General features: G+C 40.7%; 1 protein-coding gene across 1 annotated transcript in view; it reads right to left on the bottom strand.

Moving 5' to 3' along the window:
* Window positions 1–15,167, bottom strand: part of cdk6 (cyclin dependent kinase 6) — a 43,037-nt gene that overhangs the window by 3,884 nt on the left and 23,986 nt on the right. The window contains exons 5-6 of the mRNA XM_007547521.2: window positions 8,084–8,193; window positions 46–96 (exon numbers count right to left, since the gene is read on the bottom strand). Coding sequence (XP_007547583.1) covers window positions 46–96; window positions 8,084–8,193 — 161 coding nt within the window. The remainder of the gene's footprint in view (window positions 1–45; window positions 97–8,083; window positions 8,194–15,167) is intronic.

Here is a 15,167-nt window from a genome sequence, read left to right as displayed (position 1 = left end):
TTTTTTTTTTTGTCTTATTTTGAAGCAAATTATACTCATACTTACTCAAAGATCTTTCCCAGCTGATCTACATCAGAGTTTCCTCGAAAAAGGGGTCTAGAAAGGGAATAAAAAGAACAAGTCAGTTTCGCTGCCATCTGTACGACGTTGCCACCGATTCTCTGCGGAATACAAGCTTCAGAGTCCAAATTTCTGCTGTAGGTGAACAGAACTCATATACAGGCTTTTGACTCAAGGCGATAGGAATGTGAGAGGCTGATGTGAACGTTTGAAGTCCACATGTTGTCAGGATTGTGGAGCAGCGTTGGTAAGACCACTAAAGACAGGAAGGAGGGAACCAGGATGAAAAGAGGGAGGGGAGCAGTAGCAGGACTGCTGGTGGTTCCTGTGGCTTTGGGCAGTCTTCGGATACCCGTGGGCGGTCACGGCTCGGGCCTGGCACTCGCACAAATTCCAGTAGTCATCATCAGCACAAGCCTACCAGTCGCCTCGCAGGATAGAAAAAAGCCTGTTTAGCTCCTACATGCTTCAGCTTTGGCTCCCGGCTTCATCGGTGTGAGTAGGCAATTGGGACAGAGACGCTTATGAAAGAAAAGTTGGATTATTGTAATGCCGAAAGAGCCATGGGAATGAGACTTTCCTGTTCAAGTTTCTCTGAGAGGGAAGGAGGGAGAAGGGCTTCAATGAACCTATTCACCTCAAATCTCGAGGCAAAGCGGTGGGAAATCGGACGTTTCTGAATTACTGAAGAGTAGAAAAAAACCCTTCAAAGTAAAAAACGTTTGCCGCACGACGACGACGCGTCCGCACCAAAACTCAGATTGATATGCAAAGAGACTCTTTGAAGACATTCACGCAGAAGGAACATTTTCACAAATTACAAACAGTTACAAATATCTCTATTTTAATAAAACATGACGATAAAAAAAGTGCAAAGCGGGAGCATGACTGTGAAGCCATCTTTTGCAAATGAAAACAGTCATACTCAGTATGAAAACACCCATTCTTCTGCAACCACCAACAGGTTTCCTTCCATTTCCAGAGTTCCACTGGTTTTTAGCTCCATCCATCTTTCCAACAACTCTGACCAAACTTCTCTCTCTCTGCTGAAGAAAGTAGCGTAGCGCGATGGTGCCACCACCATGTGCCATCAAGGGAGGTGTGTTGAATTTGACGTGCAAATTTTAGTTTTCTTCCAGAGACACTGTTTTTCCACATGGGTCAAAAACTAAGATTTTTTTGTCGGAACAAGCCACCAAAACCTCCTTCCATGTATTTGCTTCGTCTCCTACGTGCTTTATGTCAAAAAGCACACGCCGCTTTTTATATTTATTTGGATTATATATTTATTTGGATTTATTTTTGATTCAAAACAGATTTGTGCACAACTAGTAGATGACCTACGGATAAAAACACGTCTTGCCCAGTTTCCATAGTCTTTCCATTTTTGAAGAGCTGGTTGAACAGAGCTCTTTGAGATGTTGAGTACTAAGGATTCTTTTACAATACTTCAAGGACCGGATCCAAACTTCCTTCCATTTCTTGTTGAGATGCTGTTTGCTCATTATTATTGTCCGACCAAACCTCTGAGGCCTTTCCAGAAATACTGTTGATATACTAAGATGAAAGCTAACTGTAGAACATTTACTAATTAGGTAAATAAAGTTCATGGAGCATGAATTTTTTTTTTTGCAAGGTGCTGGTCGTGTATTTTGCCTTTTGGCCTGGGTACTGTTCAAATGCACCTCACTTGAGCAAAGTCAGCAGTAACCTACCAGCCACCTTGTACTTCCCTGTGTTTTCCCACTTGCAGGAAGCTTTGCATAGCTGAACACCCACACTTTCCTACACAATCAAAGTCTGGGATATTTTTCACCCGAGCCTGTACAAAGAAAGCAGCCTCTAAGCTCTGGCTTAGAAGTTAAAATCTGGCACGAGATTTCATTTTAATTATGTGAGTCTACCCTTTTTTTTTTTCTTTTTTTTTTTTAAATCAACAAATGTTTCTTTGGTGCTGAACCACCGCAAGGACAAAATGCCCCACATGAAGTCTTTTGAATAAAGCTTTTGATACGCATTTTAAGATCAGACCAAACCAGTTTCTGACAGTTGCAAAAAAAAAAAAAAAAAGAATCACCTACAGCAAGTTATCATGCCAAAACAAGTAGGGCTGATAATTCCAAGAGGTCCATTTTTAAACCTAGACCGCTTTGTTGGTTTGCGGTGGAGGATAAGTGGGAATAGCTCACCTAAGTTTGACTGCTGGCATGTGCAGCGTCAACAGTTTGACGCAACTGTGCATCGACACGTTCTCAATAAAATACAAATACACAGACTGCGAAAATGCAAAGTCAAGCAATGGGACTAGAGAGTCCTCTCGAAAGTTTGCAAAGTGCACCTCACATTCGCATTTTAAACGCATGAGCAGTCGAAGGGTGACACGAGGTTAGGACAGGCAGCTGAGTCACGCTTCCTTTAGTGCCATTTCGGCACTGACCCACATTCCACTGAGGCAACCTCTGGAATGTGTGCACATGTTTGCACGTGAGAGCGTCAATCTGTCTGAGGGCGAAATAGACAGAAATGCAGTTTTTTTTTGGTTGTTTTTTTATTTATTTATTTATTTTTATTTTTTTTTTAGAGAAAATGCATATTCCGCTTTGACTGCATGGACCAGCAAGTGCTGCGCAAGCTTTGGTCGTTTCCTACGTGTCAATCTGTGTGGACATGTGGACATGACTGTGCTCCGCAGAGGATTTATCAATCGAGTCTCAAGCTGTGAGAAAGTCAACAAGGATGTAGGGCCTCTCCCAGACCATTAACACACCACGTTCAGGCTTTTCGATTTGTGGAATGTCAACATGCAGACGTCCTCTCCCTTATTCTCCTGAAATATGAGTCAGAAGCCATCCTTGCCATGCAGATGCAGACTTGTATAACATTTGCTTAAATTTCCACACACTGTATTCTTATGATGGCGTGCAGTTGTTTACTTTTTTTCTTTTGGTCCACAAAGGCACGTTAGGATGTTTGGAAAGAAGATAAAAGAAAGTAGTAATGGGGAAAATTTAAAGGTATTGAGTCCTTGTAAAAGTTTGGACTTTTCTGTAACATGAGACAACAAAGAACATGGAATGCTCTAAACTAAGATTGCAACCCGTGCAAAATTTAAACAAAACGTGGAATTTATAAAGCGTGTGGACGAACAGCTCCAGAGACATTTGACTTATAACCTTTACACGCAGTTTAGGCGCAAGCTAGTATGAGTTACTGTGTTTCTTCATCGTCGTCTTTTCTGCACTTTCCCCTAAATCTTCCTTTTGCTTTCTTTCACCACTTCTTCCAGGTGTCCTTTAATCTCCGACAGGTGTCCTTTTAAAAAGCCATCTTTATTGCTAAAAGAGTGATATTTGCGTTCACGGTCATCAAAGGACTCCGCCTCACCTTCCAGCTCAAAGGAAAACTGGTCAGGTGCCAAAATATGAAGACGCCCACATTTACAAATACACAGCAAATCTTTTAACAGCTTTCTCTGTCAAACTGGGAGACAAAAGGAAACCCTAGCCCAGATGACACACACAGTCTACGACCTGCTGTCAAGGAGGAATTTCCAACAAAGAGACAAGGTCTCTTTGTTTCTGACAGAGCTCCATATAGGAAAGGACATTTTTAAGCAAACATTAAAAGACGTTTGTATATGCTTTATGGATTGCAGCAGGTATTTGAAGTGCTACTTTGAGTGGGGAACTTATTATTGCCTTGGTTCAACTGGAAAAATTATGCAATCATTTCTGCAAAATACTGCACCAAACAGTTTTGGTGCTCTGCAGAGCGATGAACTGATATAGTTTTGAAGGTTTTGAGATGACAGTGAGATCTTATCCGGCATTTTTCAGTGCTTTAATTTGGTATGCACGCTGTTAAACAGCACACACAATTTGTGTAAGAAACCACATTTGCGATTTCATTTCATACATTTTGAAGGAGCCGATAATTATTTGTTGTGACGCCAACTTAAAATGTCTGACAGAAACATCTGTTCTGCAGTCTTTATCTCCGTTGCAAACTCTGTGGGTAATGTCACTAAAACCACAAGTTAAATAGGGGTGTTGTCAAAAAAATTATTGTTTCAAATCACCAGATTTCTCATGCTAATATGCCGACATTAGCAAGCGTGCGAACATTTTATAGATTACACGTAGAATTTATAATAAAGATCAAACTCTCACTTCTAATTCTCAAATTTCTCAAATGCAAAACAGAGCCAAGCTGCAGACAATTCAACCCAAATAGGAATTTAAGTCTGTCAGCAAATCTAAGTGGAATTTCTGTTTAACTTAGTGAAAACACATTTATCCTTGTCATAATGGCATGCTGGAAACCATTTGGATATGACAAATGTTCACTTTCTTGGTGTTAGAAATACAAAAAAATTACATAAAAGAAAAAAAAACAAATGAAGAAGAGAGTGGGTGCAGTTTGGCAGGCAAATAGTTTTACGCCTCGGCTCTTAAGGTAAATTTGCAAAGCTGGGAAAAAAGTAGGATTTGAAAGGGAAAACAAAATGCCTATCAAAATGTTTTAACCCTGTGTGACCTTTTGAGCTTGTGAACTTTCACATGCTTGCATGATGGGGTGAGAGGACGGTTGGGGAAGGAAGCAGGGCTGCTCCTCCTGGCAATAAGCCCTGCCCCAGAACGACACTTCTTATCTGCTATTGCACACACACACACACACACACACACACACACACACACACACACACACACACACACACACACACACAGACTAACTTGTTTCACTTTGGAATACACACTTTTCTTCACATAGGCTTGCACAAAACAGTTTTCATTCTATGCTTATGGAATAAATTTAAACACTTTCTTTCCAACATGAAAAAAAAAGTACGTGTATTTTTCCCACTGTAAAAACAAAATCCGTTATTAGTGCGCCCCTCCATTGTGAAGTTCGTTAAACCACAAACTGAAATACCTAGACCAAGAACCAGAATCTTGACTTGCATGCTTCGACCACAACAGCCAGCCTCTGTTACTGTAATGGTTTGATAAGCCAACTGAAATGTGATTGCCTATTGCTCAAAAACATCTGTCAGGTGTCATTTGAGGTGATGATAAGTGGTTTAGCAAATTCCCAAAATGACTCAATGTGTAAACTGTGTGAAAACTTTGTTTGGACCATCTAAAGCTAAAAATCAAAAGTGAACAAAGCCTGTAGAGATTTCAAACTTTCTCCACTTCCTACTTTTGGGTTGAATGGCTTGGACTCGACATAATACAAGGTGGACATTTAAGTTCCCTTTCAATACTGATACAAAAAAAAAAAAAAAATATATATATATATATATATATATATATATATATATATATTTATGTGTGTGTGTATAAACATAAAAAAAATTGTTAATGATTATCAAAAAATCTTAGATTCAACAGGTTTTTAACAACTATGTATAGTGCTGAGACATCCACGCCTAACCAGTGAGATAGCGGAAAGAATTCCCAAACATCCCAGTTTACGCAGATTTAAAACGTGAACCCTTATCATGACCTCTGAGTTAGAAATGGAACAACTAGCCCATTAGTATAAAATCTATTCTTAAATAAATGTGTTGACAATTTGTTTTATGGGTGAAAGTTAATTATGAGAAGAAGAAGTTCAAATTAATTTCAAACTGAAAGGAAACAGACAACCACCAATGCGTGAAGGCAAACGTCAAGTAATCACGTGTCGTTGCTATTAGGGGAAACTCTGGGTCTTCTGGGTTCACAAGAGGTACTTTCCAAAAGCAAGAGAAATCATGATCAGTGATCTAACGCATGAACACTGTGCAGTTAGTGACTGTAAAGATAACTTAAACTATGATTAAAACATTAGCTTTGGTAATGTGCTATGATTCACTGGCCTTTTAACATGCAGCCTATGTTGTTCAAGGGATTGCTTATAGTTGGAGACTATATTCATAAAGCTCCATAAACTGTTTTGGGGATTTAAAAAAAAAAAAAAAAAGCTGCAGCAAATTGCAACCGAAGGAGGATGCAACATCTCTGAGCAATTTCCAATCCTGCAGGTCATCACATCCTCATGACTGCCCAGCAAGCCTTCATGTCAGTTTTTAACACAACGGGTCTTTGCACAAGCTAATCCAAAGCTACAGTGCCGACCGCAATCACAGGCGACTTTGGAGGAAGGTTATTTTTGTCAGGCAAATTATTTGTGTTGGCTGAGAAATGTTTCGACCGTTACGCTATGGAGAGGCGAAGCCTACCAGTGCTTCTCAAGGCACCACAATGTCACACACTCCTAGGAGGTTCCCACGGTTAATAATTGAGGAGAAGGCCCACGGGATCACAGGTCCTCCCTCTACAATACATTGCAGTGGCTGTGTGGTGTGTTTCCACATTTTTCCCCTCCTAAAGTGTGGTTAATTCCCAGAGAACAATTTGAAAACGCAACATGTCTGTTATGGTCGGATGTAAATGTCTTTTTCCCAGCCTCACACCAAAAACAACACGCAGATGGCACCTGATGCCTGCTAGGAAGACTTAGTGACTCCAAGATGTAACTATTTGCTGTATTCTGTAGCTTTATTGAATTTTTTTTATATATCTTTGTTACAATCCGGCTCATTGTGGGTGGTGACAAGATGAATAAGGGTCCTCATCTAGTCTTGTGACCAGTGGTTGAAAGAAATGGGCTTTTGTGTCATTTTGTATTTATATCCCAGGGAAACAGAATGTCACGGTTTACTAATTGAACATTTTTAGGAACTCTAACAAATGCAATTTTTTTAATACATGTATTTAAACTTTACTTTTCAAGTTTTTAAAAAATTCATTTTAAAAGAATGTTGGCGTCACGCAGCAGCGAATTGTTTAGGGATGTAATAATGGATGCTGCCATTTATGGATCGATTTTATTCAGCAAGGAGAGCCGACAATGTCACGAGACTACAGAGTCAAAAGAAAGCACAGCTGATGGCAACGGGAACCAGGAGTGGTAGGATTGTGACGTGACGCGCTTCGGTGGCACAGACTTCTTTCATACATTCAGATATTCAGATTGATCAGAATTATAATTTTCAGCCATTGTTTATGTCTGTATTTAGCATGACTAGCTTCTGCTGGTGCAGAATTATGACAAGTTCTATGTTGATGACGTAAAAGTAGGACAAAAATCATTTTATTGAGACTCCAGTCGCTTTCCAAACTACTGGATATGTATCCGACGTAGTACCACATATAGAAAGTGGCAGAAATTGGGATTTTATGAAAGGGGGACACGAAGGAAGGTTGGAAATCTTTGCTTTGGTCTGTTTAGACTATTGTGAAAAAGTCAAATATGGGTCCCATATTGGGAAAAAGAAATCAGATTATTCGCGTTGCATTTGCTTGTTGTCTGAACATAGTCTACACAACTACTCTAAAGGATAACCTAACATGTTAGGTCCTCAACACTGCAATTAATGCTCAACCTCATTCAGCAATAATTAGAGACAATCAGTCTACAGTGCTCACCTATGTCACAAAGGGGAAAACACAGGACGGTGAGAGGAGACATGGGAGGACAGCAGCTCTGCTCCCAGACATTGGACTCCTGTTCAAACCACCCATGGGACTGTTTTTTTTTTAATAAATTTTAGTTTTAGCTTATTTTTGTACTTCCCTGTTTTTCTTTGTTGCACACCAGTGGAACTTGGTTAAGAGTTGAGGTTAAGAAAATGTTGTGCTTAGACATTTGACACGTTTTGCAGAAAGTATTCCCATGCGAATGCGTCCCATGGTATTCTGGGACATGTACATCTAAAAATTACTCAACAGGGGCAGGTTGTGCACTGGAAACCAGTATGGGCGCTTGACCAAGTTTCCATGGAGCATGTGATTATATTGGAATAAAACTGGTTGGATTTACACAGGTTTTTTTTCCCCCCTTCTTGTAGTTTTAATTTCTGCTCATCCTCTCGCGAGCCTAACAGAGATATCCAAACCACATACTCTGGCCGGATTCCAAAGACATTTCTAAATGTGAGGCTTGTTGGCCGTGTTTGCTTCTGTGCACACCTCACCTCCTCCTGAACATTTCGGCGAAGATGCAGCCAACGCTCCACAGGTCCACCGGTGTAGCGTAACTGGACTGGAGCAGCACTTCAGGAGCTCTGTACCACAGCGTCACCACCTGCACCGCAAAACAGCAGAAAAAAACAAACAAACTACTGAGCCTTCATTGTAAGAGCACAAAGAGTTGAACGCTGATGGACTGCCAGCAGCATTAGGTAAATGTCATCGTCGATGCGGGCTCACACACATACGTACGCACAAGCAGCACACTTAACACACTTAAAAGCTTTCGCCTCCATCTTGGCCTTATGCAACAACATGAAATCATATCTGGCAGGACATGCCTCCAGCCAGCTCTGATTTACAAGTCTCTGTTTTGTTTTTTTATTCACAGCAGCTACAGACAATGCTTTAAGCTGATTTATAAACAGGCAAAAGTCACACGCCGACAGAACATATGCATTCTTGATGTGATAAACGCAGAAGAAAACATGCAAAAAAAAAGAAGCTCTTCTTGTCTTTCACCATACCTCCTGCACGCACCTGAGGTGTAACGGCAGCCATTTTGTGTCACTTCACACTAAGCGTGGTTTCCAAATTTGTCCCTGAAACTCCTGGGACCTCTCAGAGTGATTGTGTGTGCAGCCTGCCTCTGTTAACAGCTACAGTAGGGAAAGCCTCCAGACAAAACTCAGTGACCCCTGGTAAGAGAGTGGACCGGTTCCAGGTGCTTTCCTAAACTCTGTAGTGTTTCTTTCCAACAGCATTTGGCTGCAGTTCCCCTCTTCAAGCACTGAAGAGTGCTTATCAGGATGTTAAGCTCTGAGGCAAATGCTTGTAAGCAAAAAGTGTGCAGTGTCACCCAGATACTTTTAACCTGACTGGTTTTGTTCATCCGTGACGAAACTCTGCGCTGTTGTAGATCAGCACGCGCGCTTAAATTCTTTTGGATATGTATCACGAGGCAACGGCAGTTTTAAATATCCTATCTCAAAACACACTGCATTGATTTCTTTCACGATCAATTTATGAGAAACACCGTGTTGGTTCTCAACGCAGAAAAGTTCTCCTTTCCTGCCATCTGATCTTTGAAAGATCTAAGGTCCAATCCAAGTACTCGAGAGCTATAATCCTGCAACTTTTAGATGCAGCTCTTCTCCAACACACCTCAAATGAACTGCTAGTTACCAGGGCTCTACAGTGCTGAATGACTGCTGGTGAGGAGATTTGACTATTTTATTCATGTGTATTTGAGTATTGATGCGTCTAAAAGTTGCAAATTGGTACATCCGGACTTGGGCGTTCTTGGACAAAGGCATTCACATTGAGAGAGGTGGGTGTTACGCACCGCTTTAAAATGCATTATTGTGTACGTCTTTCCCAGGGGCAAAATGGGGTTGTTCTAGGTCAAGCGACGCAAAAAACACAGCGAACTACAAAACATGCTGTCCTGGTTATTGCTTATGCTGTAAGATACACAGCTTAAGTTGAGAATTGCTCTGAACGTCTTGCATCTCAAGTGGTCAATAAAGTTCAAACTGACATCCTGTACACCCAAATTCTGTCAAGATATCTGGTGCTCGAAGAAATAACTAAATCATTTGGTTGCAAGCGGTATTGAAGTACTACTACAGTAACACAGCTCTGAGCAGCCAACAAGGACAGTGGTGTAATGGTCAGATTTTGAAAGTGTGAGGTAGCTTTGTGGTTAGAGAGTGATGACAATCTGTCTATAAAACCAGCTGGCAATGAAATTGAAGGTAAAAATGTAATGCACTCAATTGGTGGAGACAAGCTCTTCTCTACCACCAAATAGCTTGGCGACTCAGAACTGTATTCCGACAGAAGTTAATGTTTGGGTCATGTTGAAGTGCACCAAGATATGACCGACAAATAGACTTCAATTATGAGGATTCTTTTCACAAGTTATGCTTGAAAATGGATGGAAACCCAAAAACTCATAACATCTTGGATCTGTGACCAATGGCAAAGGGCTAGAGGGGTTGCCAGGGAAGCAATGGCCATCTCTGGATACTGACTGGACACCACCAGTGGAATTTTAGTAAAACAAAGTTTCTTTTGAGTCATTTGTACGACTTTGGGGAAAGAAAAAAAAAATCAACTTTACCTTTTGCAGCTGTGTTTAAGATTCATGTGAAGCTCATGGTACTTTCACACTGCAGGAACTTAGGGAGGGTTTAGAGATAACGATGGAGCGCTCCTCAGTTTTCAAGGTTCTGAAGGTCTTTGTCAACATCCGAATGAAGAGTTACAATGCTGCCAATACGAGCCAGAAATGTTGGTTCCCAGACTCCTTGTGAGAAACCTCATTGATAAGACTAGCTTAAGAAGGTGCAGACCTTCTGTCTAAGAACAGAAAGACTGAACAGACATCTTGCTGTTTCATTCCTGCAAGAATTAATAAAATTATGTTTGAGTGAAAATCACAGATCTCTGTTTGGTAACTAACAGTGACGGTTCAGAGGGGGGGACTCTTCTTTCCGTTTGATTTATTTATTTTTTTTTCCATTTTAAGAAACCTCAGGTGCCACCCAAGCTGATTGACAGGTCATTGCATCCAACCTTGATATCTGTCCACTATGGGTGTTGTCAGGCACTTTGGCTTGTCACGCACCGTCACAGCCTTTTTATAATTTGCAAAAACATTGAGAAAATAATAACTAATAATTTCATACAACTTAAACGTAAACAAAAGTTAATTTATCTTTTATAGAATACTTTCTCAGCCATAGTGGCCTTTATCTCCCCAAGTACACTGACGGGAAGAGGGGAAAGACGTGTGGCAAAGGAACCAAAGGCGGGAGGTCTGCAGCTTCTGTTATTCTCCACGCAATGGTTCAGTTATCTGATCCCACAAGTTCAAAAAGTGGCCAAAAGGAATCATTTTATGAAACCTGCCCGTCATCGCACCTGAAATTAGACAAACAAACATCCCCACCAGCAGTCACCTCCAACGCAGTGGTAATCTCTTAATTAATGGGAGGGTCTAAAAGTTACCAAACTAATCACAACTTTTGCAAATATAATAATTTTTGGTACAGATTTAGGTTCCAATATTTTTGCTGCTTAAAGAAAAACCTAAACAGATAGAACTTATGATTTACAACACACACATCCCTGCTTTTGCATTGTGTTCTTTTATAGCATGTTCTCCCAACTTTTGTCTGATTTTTACTAAAAACTAATTATTGATGTATGTACGATTACGATATGTACGATTAAGTGACGATTTTTTTTTGCTTTGGTGCAACAACTTAAGATGAAAAGAAATGGTAAGCTTTTCGGCATGTGGCCTCCCCACCCTAATTACCGCCGGAGAAGGGAAAACTGGCTGATCTATTCCTGCCACCTTGTTTGTGATGCAGTACAGCAAAGAAAAGTTTCTTCTTTCTTAGCTTGTAGGGTTTTTGTCATTGATGGACAGATGGCTGGTGTTCATTGCAGTCAGTTTTTACTGAACTAAAATAATCTTTCCACTTTCCAATTTGTCTTTAATGTTACCTTCTGTGTTTTCTTCTCTTTTAAAAATAATCTTTTTCATCTTCCCAGAAACTGTTTAGTTATTACTTTGATGGAAAAGCAAATTCAAAAACTAACACGTCGTTTGGCATGACAGTTTAGAAGCCGTTTCTAAGCATAGGAGACTACAAATAGGCCTTGAATACCCATGTTAAATTTAAGTCTGCCACATATATGTCACGTGAAGCAGGGCTGTTTTCTTTGGAATATCAGATTTGTGCAAATCAAAATTATTCCAAAATTGTTCAAAAAGAGCAAGTGTTTAACATTTGCGACGCAGTGATACGGAACACTGCGTGCTGACGAGTCAATGGTCAACAGAGATCCAACAGAGTAAAAAAAAATAATAATAATTCAGTCACACTTTTTAAAAAACTGAATGACACTATTAATAGAGCCAGAGGCTGCATTTTGCAGATGGTGATACTTTCATCTCTGCTTCCTGCTTCACTGGAAACGGAGCGGAAGTTGAGGCTAGTTGGCAGAGATGCAGCGTGGGGGTTAGGCCATGTGACCAGAAACAAGACACGAGTCTAGAACGAAGACACTGATACCAGGGATCACCGACGAATCTTTAAACAATGAAACCTCAAAGAAAAGCATGAATGAAGTTACACCACAGTTCAAGCTGCACGGTCTCATTTACATGTTATCTTTTACCGTTTACCTTCAGCTGGTTCCTTTGTTTGTTTTCTCATAGGATCTAACTCTTTGTATCAAGTGTGTTATTGCAGATAATAGAATAATTCCCAGCTAAAACATGGCAGCATGTTACTGCGGTAAGAAGAAGAGCGGGTTGGCATTTTAAAAATAAGTTTCTTCCTGCAAACTCTTTGCAGCTGCAGCTCAAATGCACTCGACTCGAGCACACTGCATTAATTTCACACCCGGCAGAGTCAAAAGACAGCTCTGATATGAGCACACACAAAGCCTTCTAGGAAGAACCACAGACCTAGAGCTCAGAGTATATCTGCCTCACAGTTATTCGAAAACACAGCCACAAGTGCAGATTAAGGCACATGTATATATATAACACATGCACGGGAGGCTACGGAAAGTAGATGCAAAAAGATTTAATCCAGCGTCAGATTACAGCTCGTCTGCTTCTCTTGAAGCAAAAATCTTTTCATCAACTACCTCAAATTTACCATAGCAGCTGGGTTTAGCTTCCCTAATAAGCTGCTCACGCTGAATCCAGTGCCCCACTTGCTCCAGATAGAATTTTAGATGATAAAACTTCTAAAACCAAACAAGCGTCTCAGCTGCAGGAAGGAACCTCGTTTCCATGACAGAATGCAACCATAACGATGTGCAACTCCTGGACGGCTTAACATTTTTTCTGCATGCATGTTTATAAATATTTGTGTATGCAAAGCAGCCCATTTACGACAAGTTTAGACAGAAGCAACTTTACCGCTATGTTGCATCACCTCAGCTCTCAGAGGAACTGAGATGATCAGCAGCTGTGGTTTCTAAAGCAAAATGTGTTCCCATTCATGCTTTTAGCCCTTTAGGGGGCTAAGTTATGAATTGTTTTGGAGGGCCACATATCAGAAAACTGAACTCTATAAATTTGCTCATGCAGATGTCTGAGAGATATTCAGACAACAAACCCCCTCAAAAAATGTTTATTGGTTTGTTTTTCCCCCAAATTTGGAGGATTGAGTTATCCTCAATCTTCCAAATACATCCACTCCTTTAACTGTTCCTGTGAAACTCCCTTTGAGTCTGTAAAACACACACTGTGAGACCAAAATGCATAAGGAGCCAGCACCGAACAGCTGGTGAGCTTAAAACATCCATGAATGGACTATGATCACACACACGTAGCTTCGTACTCTCTACAGGGTGCCAGAATCTAAAGTCTGTCCAAATAGGTATCTCAAACTATTATTCTCACAAGAGGTGCACAATCTGAGTCATAGCCTAAACAAACAGCTTAACAACTGTTTTCACTGAGATGATTATAACAACACATCTGTGGTACAGTGAAAAGGACATTCCCCAATTGCAATGTTCCCTTTTTTTTGCGCGCGTGTCCGTTCCCCTCCTCTTCTTCCGACCACGCTTGCATTCCTACTTCCTTAGTCTCCCTTTCTCACCCTTCTCGTTCTCTGTTCTGCTTCACATATCCCTTTGTTGCCCACTCCCGTTTTCCCTCCCTTGCATTGGCTGCTTGAAAGCGGATACAGGCTCCTGCGTACAGCACGCTCTAGATGAGTCATAGACACAGAGGGAGAGAAAGAGAGAGAGAGAGAGAGAGAGAGTGGCAGCCTTAAAAAAGGAAAAGTTAAATTGTTTTGCATTTGAGGCCGCTGCTTTGCATTCTGTAGTCTCCCCTTTCTGTCTGTCAGACGTCCCTGCTCCCTTTGGCATGGTAACTGAAAGCTAAAGAGAGGTCAAATGAAGGCAAATGAGAAAAAAAACACACACACACACACACACACAGCAAAGAGGTTAGACTGAGAGACAGAGTGTGTGAGGGCTGACTCCAGATTAAAAGGCAACATAAGAAATATAAAAAGTCCAACAAGAGTAAAGTCAGATGACTTTCTAAAAAGTTCTGGATCATGGAATGCAAATGAGAAAAAAAACACACACACACACACACACACAGCAAAGAGGTTAGACTGAGAGACAGAGTGTGTGAGGGCTGACTCCAGATTAAAAGGACAACATTCTGTAAATTCCTTTCTGCTGAGAGCATCCTCCCGCTCACCACCAGGACGATCTTCCACAGCCTGCACTGCTGTTCTCTCATTCCCGCACTCCATGACAGAGGAAATGGCTTCTCCTGCCCCACAGGACCTCCAGACCTCCAGGGCCAGACCTCCAAGTTTGCCTGCTTTGCAACATCCGGGATTGTGCTACCAGAGCCCCGTGCAAGCACAATGGGCTGGTGTGACAATAGGACACATGAGTGTGAGTGAGCAGGGGCGTTTGGCTGGTGTTATGTGTGAGGGCTCGCACGTGACTTGGGAGAGCACCTGCTTTTTTATTTTGCCTGGATGAATGTATTTCGTTGCCAAGTGGTATCCGCAAGTGTATGAAAGTTATTTGCACCATCAATCTGCACTTCCTTTTTTTTTCCCTTTAATAAAGTCTGACCTTTTTTTTTTTTTTTTAAAAATTCTTTTTGCAATGTATTTTCTACACTCCCTTGGATCAAGGATTGTAGCAACCACTCCTCAATTTCTTTTGGATTTGTCAAGACTTTTGATCTGCATGCAGAGAGACCAAAGGAAGAAAATAAATTGCATAACTTTTAAAGACTCTTTCTTTTGAGGTCGGTCCTGATCAGATGAGGATCAGTAGAAGTTGAAAAGTGGCAATGATTTAATGACCAAATGAACAAGTAAGTCCTAAAAAAAAAAAACCAACTCTTTCAAGTGATGTTTTAAATATTTCTGTTAAAGTCTGAGACCTGGATTCTAAATAAGAAACAAGGTGGACTTTGTCTCACATATCTCTATTTTCGCAATAGAGTGGCAAAAATAGATAAGACATAGACATAGATATAGGTAAAGATAAGAAATAATGTTCCCACTGGAA

This window comes from Poecilia formosa, unplaced genomic scaffold (assembly GCF_000485575.1).
Source record: "Poecilia formosa unplaced genomic scaffold, Poecilia_formosa-5.1.2 Scaffold21, whole genome shotgun sequence".
NCBI classification, from domain to species: domain Eukaryota; kingdom Metazoa; phylum Chordata; class Actinopteri; order Cyprinodontiformes; family Poeciliidae; genus Poecilia; species Poecilia formosa.
This window is presented reverse-complemented; position numbering and strand designations above follow the sequence as displayed.